The sequence below is a fragment of the Tachypleus tridentatus genome, chromosome 13 (assembly GCF_004210375.1).
Source record: "Tachypleus tridentatus isolate NWPU-2018 chromosome 13, ASM421037v1, whole genome shotgun sequence".
Lineage (NCBI taxonomy): Eukaryota > Metazoa > Arthropoda > Merostomata > Xiphosura > Limulidae > Tachypleus > Tachypleus tridentatus.
In genome coordinates, this window is record NC_134837.1 from 151,231,415 (window position 1) to 151,249,396 (window position 17,982).

At 32.3% G+C, this 17,982-nt stretch overlaps 1 protein-coding gene across 2 annotated transcripts in view; it reads left to right on the forward strand.

The window, feature by feature from the left end:
• LOC143238933 (uncharacterized) overlaps positions 1-8,140 on the forward strand; it is an 89,928-nt gene extending 81,788 nt beyond the window's left edge. The window contains exon 8 of one of the 2 annotated variants that reach the window (XM_076479589.1): positions 6,474-8,140. In XM_076479589.1, coding sequence (XP_076335704.1) covers positions 6,474-6,526 — 53 coding nt within the window. In that variant the 3' untranslated portion in view covers positions 6,527-8,140. The remainder of the gene's footprint in view (positions 1-6,473) is intronic. The other variant, XM_076479585.1, reaches the window with a different exon arrangement.
• The last annotated feature ends 9,842 nt before the right edge of the window (positions 8,141-17,982 follow it).

The following is a 17,982-nucleotide window of genomic DNA, read 5'->3' on the forward strand; positions in this document are numbered from 1 at the left end:
CCAGGTGCTTGTTCCGCTTTTGTATAATTTAAGACCTTTAAAAACATAAAAAAACAATAATATTAATAAAACTGTGAAGAAAAAATACAAATTTATCTGAAAACTTTCTCTGTTACACTCAAAACGTATTTAAATAATATTAATAACCTGTGTAGGACAAATATAATTTGTCTGAAACTTTTCTTTATTACACTAAAACATATTTTTAATAATATTAATTAATTATGAGGGACAAATATAATGTGGTTTGAAGACTTTCTTTAATACGCTAAAAAGTTTTATTTCATCCTGAGACGTATATAGATTACAGTTTCACTAATTCAGAAATTTTGTGTGCAAATATAAATAATTATCATCTAAAATGTTAGTACAATAGAATATTGTATACTGTTATTACTATGTTGCAGTAAATGTTGCTTTTCATCTCTTAAAATCAACTGAAAAAAAAGCGAAGGTCACCATACTTATTACTCTCAATAATACTAGAGCACATCACTAAATATTATTTATCAGTCAAAGTATAACTTAAAGCTTGAAACTTTGTAGGCAAGGGCTAGAATACAGCTATTAGGTAAGTACGTAATGGAGTATTCAGATTTAAAAATTTTTGTGAATTATAAAAAAGATTTACTTATTTGAAATTGGGTCTTCTGGATCACATGGACACTCAAAAGCTGGAGGCCTGTCGTGGCCAAGTGGTTAAGACACTCGATTCGTAATCCAAGGATATCGGGATTGAATCCCCGTCACACCAAACATGCTCGCTTTTTCAGCCATGGGGACATTATAATGTGATGGTCCATCCCACTATTCGTTGATAAAAGAGTATCCCTAAAGTTGGCGGTGAATGGTGATGACTAGCTGCCTTTCCTACAGTCTTACACTGACAAATTAGGGACGGATAGCGTAGATAGCTCTCGTGTTGCTTTGCACGAAGTTCAAATCAAACCAAATGAAAGATGAATACGATAAGTTATGCTATCAGGTATAAAATCTTGTTTTATTAAGGTATATATGTTGGCTAGATATTTATCACAATCCCTATGGTTTCTTCTGTAATATTTAAATGTGAGGAGCACGTGCGTTATTTTCCTCTTTATTACGCACGTGCAGAAATCCGAATAGTTCATGTGCGCCTTGTGAATTTCAAGATACTTTTGTATGCATTTAGTTTTATGAATTGGAAATTTAATATTTATATTACAGTAATAGCTGTCCTTTATGCAGTCATTATTTGAAAGTTTCATTTTTTAAATAGTTTACCAATTTACTGAGGAAAGATAGAAAATGTCAAACTGCTTAAATCTGACTATCTTTCATCAAGAAACAGAGATGCAGTTCAATTGGAAACATAATATTAAGATAAATAAAATACGAATTCTAACGATACTAAAAAAAAATAACTTCAGAAAATTTTGATTCAAGTTATTATAATGTCAATGTATTTCAACATATTAATAAATATATTTTAATTAGTTATTTTACAAAGTTTGAAATTGTACAGTTTTTAATTTTTGCGCAAAGCTACACGAGAGCTATCTGCAGTAGCCGTCCCTAATTTAGTATGTAAGACTACAGGGAAGGCAGCTAGTCATCGCCACCCACCGCCAACTATGGGGCTACTCTTTTGCTAACGAATAGTGGGGTTTACCGTTAACTTATAACGCCCTCACGGCCTGAAGGGCTAACATGTTTGAAGTGATGGAGATTCGAACCGGCGACCTTCAGATTACATGTCGAGCGCCCTAACCATCTGACCATGCCTGGCTGAAATGCTATAGCGATTAGCATAAATACCTAATGACAGTTTATACACATGAAAGAGTTTGTTCTTTATATTTATCTTGTTAGACTGTTTGTCAAAATTTTCTATTACTATTTAAAATAACTTTTCCGGTTTTAGTGCAAACCTACAAGAAGGGTTATGCGTTTACCGCAAGTATCAGACCCCGAATTCTCGCATTAAAAACGCAAAAGTTATTGTGGACTATTACGTCATATGAAGTATAATACTAAATCTACAAAGTCTGTAGTTCTCTTTGAATGGCAGGATCCAGAAATAAATAAGAATGAAAGACAGAAAGTTCTACACAGCAAAATAATCCGAATTTCCATCATCTAAAATAATTGACTTACATCCAATGTAATGAAATAATATAATAGAATAAGGTGTGACCACACAAAATTTATAAAGTAGCTGTATTAGAGTGTGTGTGTTTTTTTATAGCAAAGCCACATTGGGCTATCTGCTGAGCCCGTCGAGGGGAATCGAACTCCTGATTTTAGCCTTGTAAATCCGGAGACACACCGCTGTATTAGCAGACGGCTGTTGCATTAGAACTTGCACATCATGTACCACGAAAGAACCTGATTGTTGAACGGATCAAGTAATTGTCCTTAAAAACCTATTTTATCATTCGAAGATACATATATATAATATTGCTTTTCCATTAACAAAATAATAACTGATATGCGGAGTCTTTAAGTAAAAAATATTTGGACTAATATCGTTAACCAGCTTCTCTTATGATGGTTTACAGTCTGTCAATAAGATCAGTCAATGTTTTACACAAGCGCTTTAGTAGTATATTACTACTAAAGTTGAAACCAGTATAATCACCTTTCGATAAAACAATTTTTTTATCTCCAAAAACGTTTCTTTCTGACTCATTTAAAATTTATAACTTTTATAATTATTAACATTGATATTTTCAAGTTTATGAATAACAAATGTGATAAATCTGGATTAGAATTTTGTAAAAGGTACATAAATTATGCAAATATATTTATAATACTGCTTCGTACTTTTTGTTTTTTGTTTTGGGTGTCATCGAGCACTTAACAAACTACTGTAAGAAGAAAACCTTTAAAACATGATACATTTCAAATTGTTTTGTGTTATGTTAAATGGAGTATTTCTAGGTTAAGAAAATCATCATGGCTAACGGTATCATCAGCCAAACAATAATTTTACTGGCATAACGAAATTTATTTATGTTGCTAAATACTGAATAAATGAAAAAAACAAGATTGCGTGTATGATAAAAGAAAAGTTAGAAAATATATATACATATATATTATTAACTTAAGACTTATATTCATAAGATAGCAGCACTGGCGTTTCATCATTATCAACCCCATTTATTAAACTGAATTGATTCGGAAATATAGAATAACACAGGTTCAACAAAGTATAGAATTGCTATATTATACTTCGTAGACATAGGATTTCGATGTATATAGTTATTAAACGGTCCGGGCGTGACTTATTGGTTAGCGTACCAATTTCAGAATCCAAGCCTCAGTGGTTCGTGTTCTGTCGTCGTGAAATTGCGCTTTTCATTTTGGAATAATGGGTGCGTTATGAAATTAAAGGTCAAATCCCAAAAGTTTCAAATTAGGAACTGTTAACGAAGATAGCCTTCATATAGCTTTAAGAATATCCGAAAATTAAGAAACTTATTAAAATTAATTCACTAATTATTCTGAAAAATGTAAGGTTCAAATATAGTTATTCCTAATCTGGAATTACCGACCAGCATCCACTACCACAACAGATTTGTTTAGATCTTCGAACCGAAAATATGAACTTTCTGTCACTAGAATAACGAGCACAAATCTTAAATTCTGAAGGGTGTTAAGCGGGCGCATCATCTGTCACACCCTAGCCCTGTCATCATGCAAACCACTAGACCACACCCAGCTGTATATATCGTTTAGATCCAAGGAGTTATGTGTCAATTACAGAATGAAAGTGTGTAAGAGTTTAAATAAATAATTACCCAATGAATTTCTAAATAGTTTACATTGTCTTTTAGAGGTAGAATAAGTCATGCAAAGCTGATCTTCAACCTGTAAATTAGTTTTGTTTTATGAGATTTTCAGAAAACTAAATTTCTATTTGTTAATGTTTTGGCTTGAAAGGTATTTAAACATCTTTTAATTGTTATTTCTATGTGAATCTTCGTCTTGGGGCCCCTAGTGACTCAGCGTCGTATTCTGCGTCGGGATTTAGATCCGTGTGGATCTAGGAAAGTCAAGTGCAACTTTGATCTCTTTCTCCCTCCTGCATTGATACTTAGGTTTCACTGTTTAAATGTTGAACGTTACATAAAACAGGGCGTTGATTTCACATAAAGTCAAGGTATCGACTCAATACCCCTATTAGGATCATGTCCATTTATGTGCTACGTTCATTATTCACATTGACTCAGGTTTCGCTATTTATAGTCCCATATATTCCAATATATTTCGATTATGTAGCCCATATTATATGTAATTCCACAAATACCCTTATAATACACAGTATATACTACAATAACGGCTCAGCAGTAAGCTCGGTTTGGATTGTTTTGAATTTCTTGTAAGGCTATTAGGAGGCTCTCTCTAATTCAACAGTTCTAGACTAGAGGCAAGGCAGTTAGTCAACACTAGTACTACCAGCGCTTAACTTACGCTTTTACTAACAAACAGTGAGATTGAATGTACATTATAACACCCCAAGGCTTAAAGAATGAGCATAATTAGTGACGTGGATTCGATCTTGCAATTTGGAGACTGCGAGTAAAACGCCATAATCACTACGCTATACCAGACCAAAAAGGAAATTTCAGAACTTATAATGCTAAATTTCCAAGTCCGATTCCTAGAGTGGGAAAAGCGGAAATAGCTCTTCTAGCAGCCTTGCATTTGAAGAAACAAACATAAATATTTCATTTGTAATCGTACCCTAAGATAACTATCATTCTATGGAGATTAAGTACAAGGTAAGAGCTTGAAGGAGCTGTGTGTATTTTCTTAGAGCAAAGCCACATCAGGCTATCTGCTGAGCCCACCGAGGGGATCGAACCCCTGCTTTTGCCGTTGTCAATCCGGAGACATACCGCTGTACTAGCGGGAGGCACTTGAAGGAGCTGCAAGATTGAATTCTGGCACAAAAACTCTTAAAATTTCCAAGAATATATGAATGAACAATTCCTGAAAACTTTGAGCTTTGTTCTAATTCGAGGACGCAGGTGCTATTCCATTACGTATCAAAATTGAGGAATAAATGAGAAAATACCAATAATTCAAACAACACTTTACAAAAAATATTCAACTTGAATAACCATAAGCTCCGAAGTTCAAGTATGACTGTCCTTAATTTTGATCTGCTGAGCAGATGGAGAGCAGCCAGTCAGCAGCACCTATAGCTTACGCGGCTTCTCATAACCAAGTAGTGAGCTTGAATGTCACTTCTATAACGAACTCACAGCTAAAAATGGGGGGCGTGTAAATGGAATATTGCAGACATGAACATTAGACCTTCCGTACATCAGCCTAAAATTAGTCTCTACAGAAAGTGAGAATCTAAAAATAATAATTATAATTCTAGTTATTTATTAACAAAACAGTAAAGGAGTTTAGACAACACATTTAGAGATTTCATATAGGTAAGCACATGTGAATTTAAAGATACAATAATCAACTTTCCCAGTAGGGATGATCTGATCTTAATATTTACAGCGTTTACAAGAATCTCTAATTTATTTACGGACTTACAAGAAACTTATTAGCTACAAACTGTGAATGTAAAATAAATATCAATTCTTCTACTTTATACGTTATTATACAGCGAGTCATCGGTAAGTTGATGGACATACAACGATGAAATTCCGGTTCGATTTCTCGTGATGAACAGAGCGTAAATAACCAATAGTGTAACTTTTGCGTTAAAACAAAAAGTAACCAAAACTTCTAAGATATTTACTATTGTATATTTATTTCAATACCTATGTTTGTTCCGGTTTAATATGTATTTAGAAATCCATATAACTTATGATGTTAGATATGCGTTACAAAATTCCCGCCTATTCTCAAAAGCGAATTCTGTTTTATCGATTTGCAGACTGGGTGTTAAAAATCAGCTGGACAAACGGTACACCAGCAGGTTTCACATCGTTCAAAACCTTATGTTTTCAACTTAACCATTCTGATTTTTTTAGAATAAACGGCAAACAATCTGATTTTGATAAATAATTTTTAGTGATAACATATTTACTACTTATTAACATAGTGAAGATGATATTAACAATACATTTTGAAATCATGTCTTCATTTGCATGAGAATTTGCTATAGTTTTTAACAGCAGGTGGCAAAAAAATAAGAACTATAACTATATAGTTATATAACTATAATATGGTGAAATATGTCACGCGGTGAACCAATAAGTGTAAATTACAACTGAGAGAATTTCGAGCCTGTTAGAGTTGCTGGAAGCAAAACAAAGTGTTTCAATGGAAATTTCAATCTCTACACTTTTGAATTTAATCATTCATGTCGCAGTCCTGTTGTAAATAAATAATTTGAGTTTATTTTGTGGTGTTCTGTATCTAAATAATTGTTTTGCATCAATGTCGTGTGATGTAAAGAGTCACGAAAAGTTGATAGTTATAATGTGGTTTATTATATGTGTGTGTGTGTTTTCTTATAGCAAAGCCACATCTGGCTATCTTCTGCGTCCACCGAGGGAAATCGAACTCCTGATTTTAGTATTGTAAATCCGAAGACTCACCGTTGTCCCAGCAGAGGGCTTATCATATGAACTTACGAACTATTGCTCCCAATACGGTATTATCAAACAATTGCTTTTCTGTTCTTTAAAGCAAAGCCATATTGAGCTACTTTCCTTGTGCACAACTGGGAATATAATCACATATTTTAGCGTTGTAGGTCCGTAAACTTGCCATTATCCAACCAGAAGACATTCATACAATAAAAAAATAATTTAACCTCATGTTTTGACTTAAGTATGTGGTTATTTTAACTGTTTTTTTAGTGTTTAGACATATTAGATAAATTCCTAAAGCGCTTTAAATTAAATTTAAAATAAATATCAGATCTTATGGTTATGTGGTTGAAAAAATGCTCATTTAAGTAATAACGTACACATTCACTTAATATTCTGATTAGAGCGTTTGAATCGTAATACTTTTAGGCGTGGGGGCGTTATAATGTTACGATCAGTCCCATTATTCGTTGGTAAAAGAGTAGCCCAAGAGTTGGCAGTGAGTGGTGATGATAAGCGGCCTTCCCTCTACTCTTACACTTCTAAATTAAGGTTGGTTAGAGCAGATAGCCCTCGTGTAGCTTTACGCAAAAATAAAAAAATAAACAAACCAACTTTCTTCTTGACGTGAGAATCAACTTTGTTTTAGTCATCAAAGTACGAAATTTCTGTTCTTCTAGATTAATAAACTGCTGTATTCAATGATAAAAATACATTCTGACTCGCACACAAACGTGAGTGATATTACTTTATTACCATCACAATAGTAAGTACTGGGTTTCTACAGCAGGCAATTTTGATTAATGTATTAATAAGCTATACACGTTTTCGTATTGAAAAGAAATGTTTGCCAGAAGCAACTATTAACGTAAAAATTTAATAATTGTCCATGTTTTCAAAGTAAAAGTATTCATCACTATATAAAGTTGCTTCGTTGTATACACAAAGTAACACGTCTGTTTTTAATATCTATTTACCTTAACACAACAACCGACTATTTTAAATTTAAAACATTCACACTAGCATTTGTACAGTTTTAGCACACGTGAGTTAGTGTTTTAAGCGTCAGTAAAGTGTGTGTGTGTGTTTTTCTTATAACAAAGCCACATCGGGCTATCTGCTCAGCCCACCGAGGGGAATCGAACCAGTAAAGTGAGTAACAACCTAATATTTCAACTCAACATCTATATTCAACAAACTTCTCACATTATAAACCACTCCCATTTTAGCCCCATGTTTCTCAAAATTATAGAATTCTCAGATGTCGTTTCAAGGCTATTGATGATCAAAGTGAAATCATAAAATACGCGCTTTTCTATGGTAAATTTATTTCAAAAATACTCATTTTGTTTAGAAATGAACACTGAAACATACACAAATAACACTTTATTTTTTGTAAATAATCCTGCTATTAGTTAGTTAACACCATTAGATTCCATCGAGGAACATAGGGCCGCAATCGCTTGCGGATTCTTCAAAAAGTATTTAAGTGAGTAGGTTGTTAGCCCACTGCACCGAGCCGTCCCTAATTTAGCAGTGTAAGACTAGAGGGAAGGCAGCTAGTCATCACCACCCACCGCCAACTCTTGGGCTACTCTTGTACCAACGAATAGTGGGATTGATTGTCACATTATAACGCCCCCACGACTGGGAGAGCGAGTATGTTTGGCGCGACGCGGACGCGAACCCGCGGATTACGATTCGCACGCCTTACGCGTTGGCCATGCCAGGCCAATCCTGCTATTACTCAGTCTATATATTTTTCTCATTTATTTTCTAATGTAGTGTCATGTAAGTATTTATTTGAAATTAAAATGATGATACACATTAAAACAAATGTGTTATTCCAACCTACACAAACCTAGCCTTAAACAAAGAAGCACTGTACAAAAGAACTAAAAATTTCATATGAGTATTTTAGTTTCAAATGGTTTATTTAACCTATTGCTCTTTTACATTACATAAAACATATACATCTAAAACTTCATTTAGATTACACTGACATTAACATAACATTAATTTCATTACAAGCAGAGCTGGCATAGCTAAGTGGTTAGGATGCTCTAATCGTAATATGCGGGTCGCCCTTTCAGCCGTGAGAGTGTTACACAATTTTATGGTATATCACATTATTCGTTGGTAAAAGAGTATCCCAAACGTTGGTGGCGGGTGTTGATAACTAGCTGCCTTTTCTCTAGTCTTACACTGCTAAATTTGGGATGGCTAGCGCCAATAGCCTCTTATGTAGCTTTGCACAAAATTCCAAAAACAAACAAACAAATAATTTGATTACAAACAATGTTGCATGTGTGTTAGATTCTTTGAGTAAAATTATTCGCCAGAAGAAAAAGTGTGGAGAGAAAAAAAGTAGGCTAGTTTGTTTAACTAAGATAAAGTATATGCATAAATGAGGTCATGGATAAAAATAATAGACTTGTATTTTTACATATAAACAATTTAAATGTTTGTTTTTGAATTTCGCAAAGCAACACGAAGGCTATCTGCGTTAGCCGTCCCTAATTTAGCAGCGTAAGGACGGCATCTAGTCATCACCACTGGCCACCAACTCTTGGGTTAATCTTTTACCAACAAATAGTGGGATTGACCATAACTTTATAACACCCCAACGGCTGAAAGGACGAGCGTGTTTGGTGTGACAAGGATTCGAACCCATAACACTCGAATTACGAGTCGAGCACCTTAACCACCTGGCCATAAATGGCCACTTTAAATTTACAATTTAAAGAAAGTTAAATAGTTCCTGTGCTTACGCAACTTTAACTTTCTTAAACGTAATTAACAATTTAATAAAATTGGCTCTTAAATTTAGATCACAAATTCCACAGTTAATAAAATTCAACTCACCCGTTTTTTTCTATTGAATAATATAAATGTATATGAAAATTCCCTGTTCTGATATATCACTCTTAATTATTTGTCATTTAAATGACAGCTAAGGCTTTGTCAGATTATTTTTAATTGCTTGGATATGATGAACGGAAACTTATTATTTACAGAATGTACACCTTTCCGTACAAGGGTTGACGGAAAGCTAAACTCTATCTTGTGTTAACCAAAATATTGCATTATAAACTTCATAATAGGATAATGTAGGTAGTGCCTAGTGATAAACGCAGTACCAAAACCTCTGCCTCATTTCGTTTCTTGGAAGTTTTATAGGAAATATTTATTCGAATAATTTTCAACTAGAGATCTTAAAATATGGCAAATAACTTTATTTAAGTCAACAACTATATTCTGCGTTTTATTCTCACACTTAAGTCACATTGAATAGTGGCTTTTATCGTACTGCATGGTTACTAACTTATCCACAGAATTGTTTTGCAGCGCCGGAGTGCAATCCATGTTGACATAAACCATATACATTCGTAATAAATGACGAATATACCATTATATATAGAACTCATTTCTTTCGTCATAGGTCCTAACACTATGTATTTCTTTTAACTGTTTATTTATTCGTGACAAGTAGGTGTTACATCTTCAGTAATTATCGTTTGAAAACTTACTTTAGCCGAAGAAAAATACAAATGTTACTAAATGTTGTTACAATTTCATAGGAGATTAGAACATATCTCCAAGCTTGTGCTTTATGAAACATAACTAATGAGCACTTCCTCAGGAAATGGAACATCACTTCAAACATGTAAAGCTAATATGATTGTGTAGATTAAATTTCGAAAATTTCAAACATTAGAAAAAGCTGTTTACTTAAACTTGTGGGTGACATTATTTTATTAATTAGCGCCAATAATGCATAGAATTTACTAAAACAAACAAACAAAAACATGATTAACATATCGTCATATCACAATAATGCATATTATTTACTAAAACAAACAAACAAAAACATGACTAACATATCGTCATATCACAATGGAGCTATAACAGTACTGAAATATGAATTCATATTTTATTGTATTTAAGGTGAACCGGAATGGATTTTAATGTGGTCCCACACATCATAGTACATAGTACATTGTTGCGTGGTAGATACTGAACTTATAGAATTATAATTCGCTGTTTTCTCATCATAAATGGAATGTACTAAATTAGTTATTTAAATTGCTATTATAAAGGCCTTTTTTTATAAATTTATTTTTTTTATCTTAAACTAGTCTGGTGAACGCAGTCAATTTTAATCAACTTACGTCAATATGATAAAAATCTTTCCTGGATCACTAAGTATTTTTCTCTCAAGTTACTTAATTATGATGGTGTTTAAACAATAGGAGTGATTTAATTTGCTCATACGTAATGCAATATCTAATTAGATTGTGTAGATCTTTAGAATATTCTCATCTAATTTGAACTATACTTCTACCTTTTGACCTTACGATACAATTACTATAATCATCAACATGACTTCAAAAGTGTCAGAAACGTTTCAGGAGACTTTACACACCTTTGAAGAATTAAATATTTTTTTTAAGATACAAAAGACTGAAACAACGACGGCAGGTGGTAATGTACCTTCACACAAAATTTAAGCAATATCACAGTTGTAATCTTTATTTTACACGTTTCATAAAAACATCAATAAATTAAGATGAATAAGACACGATAATTCTCATTCTTTATAATACGCTTTAGCAAATGAAAAAGAACAGCTATTTCCTTTGCGTCATACGTTTTCTTTTGGCTTAAAAATACACCAAGTACGGAAGTATCAGAAACTCAAACGAAATCTAAACTAATTTCATCAATCATTTTTACAAACGAGAAAGAACAACAATAAAGGCAAATATCCAAAATTACTTTACTGGGTTATTTGAAATGGTACTTGTAAATAATTAAGTACTACAACATTAACTTTTTGTGTTCTACAGTTTACTGGGAATTTCCTTGAAATTCAAGAGTCGTTGTTACAGCTAGGCCTACATACAACATAAGATTATATATGTAAAAATGGCTCGTATGGGTGAGAGAAACGTTTTTACGTAGAGGAGCATAAGACTGTTCTCTATGAACCGACAGCGCATTCAGCATTGAACATCCATTTTACAACATAATGTTGATTCAACTAACAAAATAATAAATATTCACCTGACAGTATAATAAACCCTTACCCATCTGTATAATAAACATTCATTTAACAGTATAATAAACATACAGCTATCAGTGTAACAATGTAATGAACATTCACCCATCTCAACATAAATATTCAGTTAACATCGTGTCTTTATATTTCAACACAAGCCAGTATATATAATTTATGCTATATACGAATTTCAAAATGTTTTTTGAGCTCAGACATTTTTGGAAAACCTACAGTAATGAGAGCTCTAATTACAACCTATCTTGTCCACCAGTGGCCCAGCTGTATGTTTATGAACTTACAACGTTAGCAAAAAGATTTCGATACCATTGTGGGTCATAGCACAGACAGCTGGTAATAAGTACCTCTAATTTCGACAATGGACTATTTAAAATCTGATAACCCTCACACACAATGTTATGATGTCTGACATTCGTCACAGAAAAATGAAAAAGGTGTCTGATATTTGCCACACATAAATGAATAAAGTTTCTGATATTCGGAATAATCATCCCTCCAATATGTGATGTTCACTACCATACTGTGAATGTGCGTTATGTTGGTTAAAATACTCAAATATAGAACAAATGAGCTGCCTTGAGGGAAGGCAGGAAGGAGGTCCACAAACATCTTTGTCGTCTACTTAATTCTTCTTTATTATTAGTATGCGATATGTTAAGATGAAACATAATGAAAATCATATCACAATTCCGTACGTTGTTGCTTTCGAGGTTTCTTACCTTATAAAAAATTATGAGAACCAAAAAGGTGAGAGCGTGACGTTGCGTCTCATGCGTTAGAAAAAACTTAACAGGTGTGGCACAATTAACCTGACCACTATATATTAGGTACCTTGATAGGAGTAGAACCGTGAAAGTAAAACACAACTTTTTAGGCCTAATGAGCGCATGTTGTATCCCACCCTCCTTTATAATGTAGATCATATAGAACGATATACGCCTATTGCTAGAAAACAAAGATGTAAATACAATGAGAAAATTGCAAAATATTTAAAGTGAACTTTGAATAAAAGTAATTTAAAATTAGTTATTTTTGTAAAATAAAACTACTGTTTTATGATGCACTATAACTTTACAACTTTATTTCAGGATTTGCAGAATTTCTTTACCCGTGATATACAGTGCAAATAGGTTTACAACAACACAAGCTACTAGTGATTATTAGTACGTGAATATAAAAGCTTAATACATGTGGTTGACGAAAATATATATATTAAAGTAGTGTCTTAAACTCAAGTTTTTCTTTTACCAGCTGACCATATTCAGACTAGAATTATGCAATTTAATAAAAATTCTATTTCAGTGAATCTATAATAAACAAGTATCAGGAGATATTTTTTTTTTTAGATTTAATTAACCAATGAACCTTCTAAACATTTTACTAAAGTTGTTGTTTGTTAGTTTAGTATAGATAAATAAACATTGATTAAAAGCACATACTCCTTATTCAAGCCTTTACGCCCAATTCTAAGCCTTTTGTGAAATTCAGTTTTTGTTGTCCACTCATCCAATTCAATGATTAATATTGTTAATTTTTCTATAACACACTTCATGACTAATAAATCAGGGGTTTGATTCCCCTCAATGGACTCAGCAGATAGCTCGATGTGGCGTTGCTATAAGAAAACACAAACACACGCATGACTAATAAAATTATTCTCCAATAAATAGGTCTTTATTCATTCATTTTTGTAAATTAGCATTTAACGCTGTTCACACTAAAGTATTTTCACCATTAGGCCTAATATAGGCAGACGAGATCTTGAAGTATAATATAACTTAGAGTCAGTGTGTCCAAAGTACAAAATTTCACATTTTGCGAGAGATAATAAACTACAGTATCAAAAATTCTATAACGTATATCATTAGCTTAAAATTACAATTTTTCTTACTTTTATTAGCTTATATAGGTAGATATATTACTATGATACTTTTGTTTTGTTTTTCAGTTTACACTATTATAACGCTTATCGCTTACATCATTAACCTAAACTTGAAAGGTAGGTTATTCTTTTATTACATTAGTTTTATATTATTGCTTTTGAAGTTAAATTATTCTGTAATTTCTATCGGCGTTTACGTGCCTAAATGATCTGTAAGGCTTCAAGCAAGATTAACAAATTAAGGTAATAAAAACTATCTTTTCTGGGCATGATACCAGTCGATCAAACGTCAATCTTATCGATATTTAAAGATTTGGTCTGTCTACCAAACTGGTAAAAACGACTTCAGTTTCTTCACTTATTTTCCTTACAGCAAAGCCACATTGAATTATCTGCTGTGTTCACTAAAAGGAATCGAACCCCTGATTTTTGTATTGTAAATCCTTAGACTTACCGATATCACAGCAGAGAACAAGAACCTCTTTATTAAACGTTTACTGAACTAAAGTTTAATCATTAATTTTTTATAACTCGAAATCATTCTACAAAAAATGTGAGTTAAACATCCTGGTATAATTTTTGAGTTAGTCCTTTGTTATTCTTAATAAGGAAATCGTAAATAGCTTTACGTTGTCATAATGTTACAAACAAACAACAACCGAAGTGTAGTATAAATTCATCTTCCCTGCTGAAATTCATTCTGCGTCAGTGTACGTTTTGTACACTAGTGTCGTATAATTGTATTAAAGAGGATCGAAATAGTCTGCATCTTCAGTACTCTATACTTAGCCTGGATGCTGCCCACCATAAAAACAACAGTAACTAAAAATTATGTGAAATTCATGTTTGCTTCAATTGGAACACATGAAAACCAATACAAATCCTAAAATTATCTGAATACCCCGCTATTCCTTTCTCTCTCTTCTTTTGTTGGTTATCGCATATAATTTGTACGACTATTTTTTGCACTTATTTACCATTCATCTGAAGTAGCAGAGAAAGTTTAATGTTGAAAAAAAGCAAGAAATAAAATTCAAACCGGTTTGGTGAGAACTGCCCCTTGAAAGTCCACCCTGAACTACCAAACATCTCATTTAAGGTACATCTACCTTGTAATACATAGTGAAAGGCTGGAAATGTGTGTCAGAACTAGTTCCGTATCTAACAGCAATATGTAATAGCAACCGATGACAGTGAAACTACTTTAAATAAAGTGCAGTCCTAGAAACCAAGTTTTATTGTTAATATTATTGAGGCTGAGTGAATTACGGTTAAAGATTTAGAACAAAGACTCTTATCAGGATTAGGTTCTTAGATCAACGCAATAAACTTGACAAACAGCGATTTGACATATAAACGTATATCTAAAATTAAATTCCATTTAACCTTTTTTTAACATACGATTGAATTTATTAAACAAGTTATTGTGTAACTCTTTGATATATCTAAACAGGTGAATGTATTTATACTACAAACTTCTGTTTTAGTTGCTCAAGAACATTTGTATCTGTAACTAAACAAATCTTTGACTTATTCGCGTGTATACTCTAAAAGGCTTTATAACTTATACACGTATGATTGAATGTGCGAAATTATTGTGTAAATTCATAACTTGCTATTGTATCTGTAACCTCAAATACAGTTTGTTTACCCACACTTGTAAAATAGAACTAAAACACTGGGCTTCGCTCTTATTTTCAGTAATAAATAGAACAGATTGTTTCTTCCATAAATGGTTGCATACATCAGTTAAAAATAATTTAATTTCTTAAAGTAAGTATGGTTGCAGCTTAAGCCATGAACTATTCAACCATGATATGTAGTAGAACACACGTGGGAATGATAGAGGTCAGTTTTACACATAAAAAATAAAACACTAGTATTTTCGGCAGGTAGACCTAAAGTCTAAAGTGTTATATATAAAAAATATCGTTTTTTTTACTTAAATTTTAAAGACAATGTTACAGGTACGGATACCATCAAACGTGGGAGAGGTGGAAAACAACTGGACTAGTAATCCCCACCCTCAAGTTGTTTAGCTGTGGTCCTGGGCACATGTACTAAATGAAACATTACATGGCTTCTCTGCTCATAATTACACAACAAACAAAAACCTTGTTTACTTTTTCACACACATTTGTTTTTGTCAGCTAAACGATTGTTTAATTAATTGTATTTGATTGTGTCTGTAAGTCTTTTAATTTCTCGACGTGTGGTTTGTCTGCAAGTGAAAGACTATTAACTTTCTAATTACGTATGTTTGTTAGAGTTAACTAAGAGAATAGTTAACGATTAGGGAAGCTCATACCAAATTATGTATGTTGTACCAAGTACAAAGATATTCGACAACAAAACAACAGTAAGAGTAGGAATGATTTGATCTATTGTGATCACTATACAGTTCACTACACATACACAAAATAACACAAACAAAGTATGTTTTATTTAAAACGACTACTTACATTCCAAAAAAAAAAAAAGATTTTATTCAAATTCAACGTTTTGGCTAATGCCATTTTCAAGGGTTACATACAAACTGACAACCGAAAAGAGCACATACAACATGTAACAGCGAGCTTGAATAAACCGTTTTTGTAAACATGCTTTCAGTTTTAATATTATGATTTCAGTCCTCCAGACTGTACTTATACATGCTAACAAATTTACAATTTTATTGTTGATTCATGTGCATTCCTTTCCTAAATAAAACTGATGTCTTCAAGTAATGGGATGAATTTTGGTAACTCTTTTTTTGAGCCAAAAAACGTTTATTCAAGAGCTTTAAGATCTTTTTGCATATTAACATCTCTAGTAGAGCCTATGAAAGATTACTAACCCTAATACACACTATCCGATAATAGTTACCAAAACTAGTTATTAGATACGAACGTCGAAAAGAAATTTCAACTTTCGTTTTTATTTGAGTAAATCACCAGCTGATGTACGTAGTACGTGATACTAAAAGTTATATACTTCTGAATCTGAGAATAGATGATCGTTCAATAAATGGAACGGTAACCAATACTGGAAACGTACATCTTGTAACTTATTCATGCAGTGGTCTTTTGTTTACTGGCATTAGCCTATTCCCTGATACAAGAAACCTCACGGTCCGCTTATCTATACTTCTACAAACTCATTACATTCCTTCTGGGTGTATAAAAAACGCTACTAAGTAATATTATTAGAACAACAGTAATGTGCCCAGCACCACTTTGAGTTCCAAAGTGCTCCAATCTCCTGACGTTATGAGAAGCAGTTAAAGATTTACAGTGGTCTTTATGACTTTCAATTATTGCTAACCTAGTGGAACAGAGTACACTAACCTAGCCCACCTTTTCAAAATAGGCCGTCTATAATCAAAAATGCATGTCTCTTTCAAAATACCAAAAAATGATTGGAATGCTAATTCGACTTTTGTGAAGACTTATTACACCTATGGTCACAGTTATATGTATATTTTTGTGTTCTGAGATAAGTTTAAGCATCTCATTTCTGTTTTTATTTTCAAGAGCTCACTTGACCTACTAAAACCACGCTTTTTTATATTGATTTAATGTCTTCTGTTCTTCACAGCATTACTCACACGGTGATTCATACATGTGAAGTTGCATCAGTTCTAAACCTAAAATAAATAAATAAAAAAAATCTTCAGTATGCTTTGACTGAAGACACTATTTTTATTTGAGAATATATTTCCTAAAAAATATATATAGATAAGCACAACAAAATAGCTAATACTTTTAAAAGCAATCCCGGTTCTTTCATAAAACAATAAAAATATTTGAATAAAAATGAAAAGGACTACATCACATTAGTATTAGTTCATGTTATTAAATTTAAGAAATAATTATAACTAATAAATGAAGATTATTTGGGACGGATTGGCTGACACTATCAATCCGTAAGTGAGTTAATGTTGTTGTTTTTTATTTAGTAACAAAAATATAATAATATAACAGAGTATTTCAATCACTAAATTAAAAGTTTTCCATTTTTAAAACATTCAAGTAGATAATTGTGCATGCTGAGAAACAATAACATGTGTAAACTATGATTCCAATTCCTGGTATGGAGGATTAAAGATGTGTATATTGGGATTTCAAATCCTGGTGTAGTTGATTATTATAATTTTGTTTCTTTGTGATTAAATAAAAAAAACTTATTTTGAAATTTTGTATTAGTAGCTTCATAACTAAAACCTCTAGATAAGATCAATGTACATTCGTGGTTCATTGCACGATACATGTATCGAGTATTAACAATTTCTCTTGAGATTAGTTGCTTTCTGTTTTAATAATCCAGTCTTTTAAAAAAATACTCAAATACCTTATTTAATTGACTTTCTTATGTGAATTAAGAACGTTCAAACAGTTTCAACAGGTTCATTTTGTTCAAAAATAGCCAGAAGACACTCGTGATCAGTATCAGTAACTGACACAATATTAACTGTAAAAAGCGAAATGTTTGAT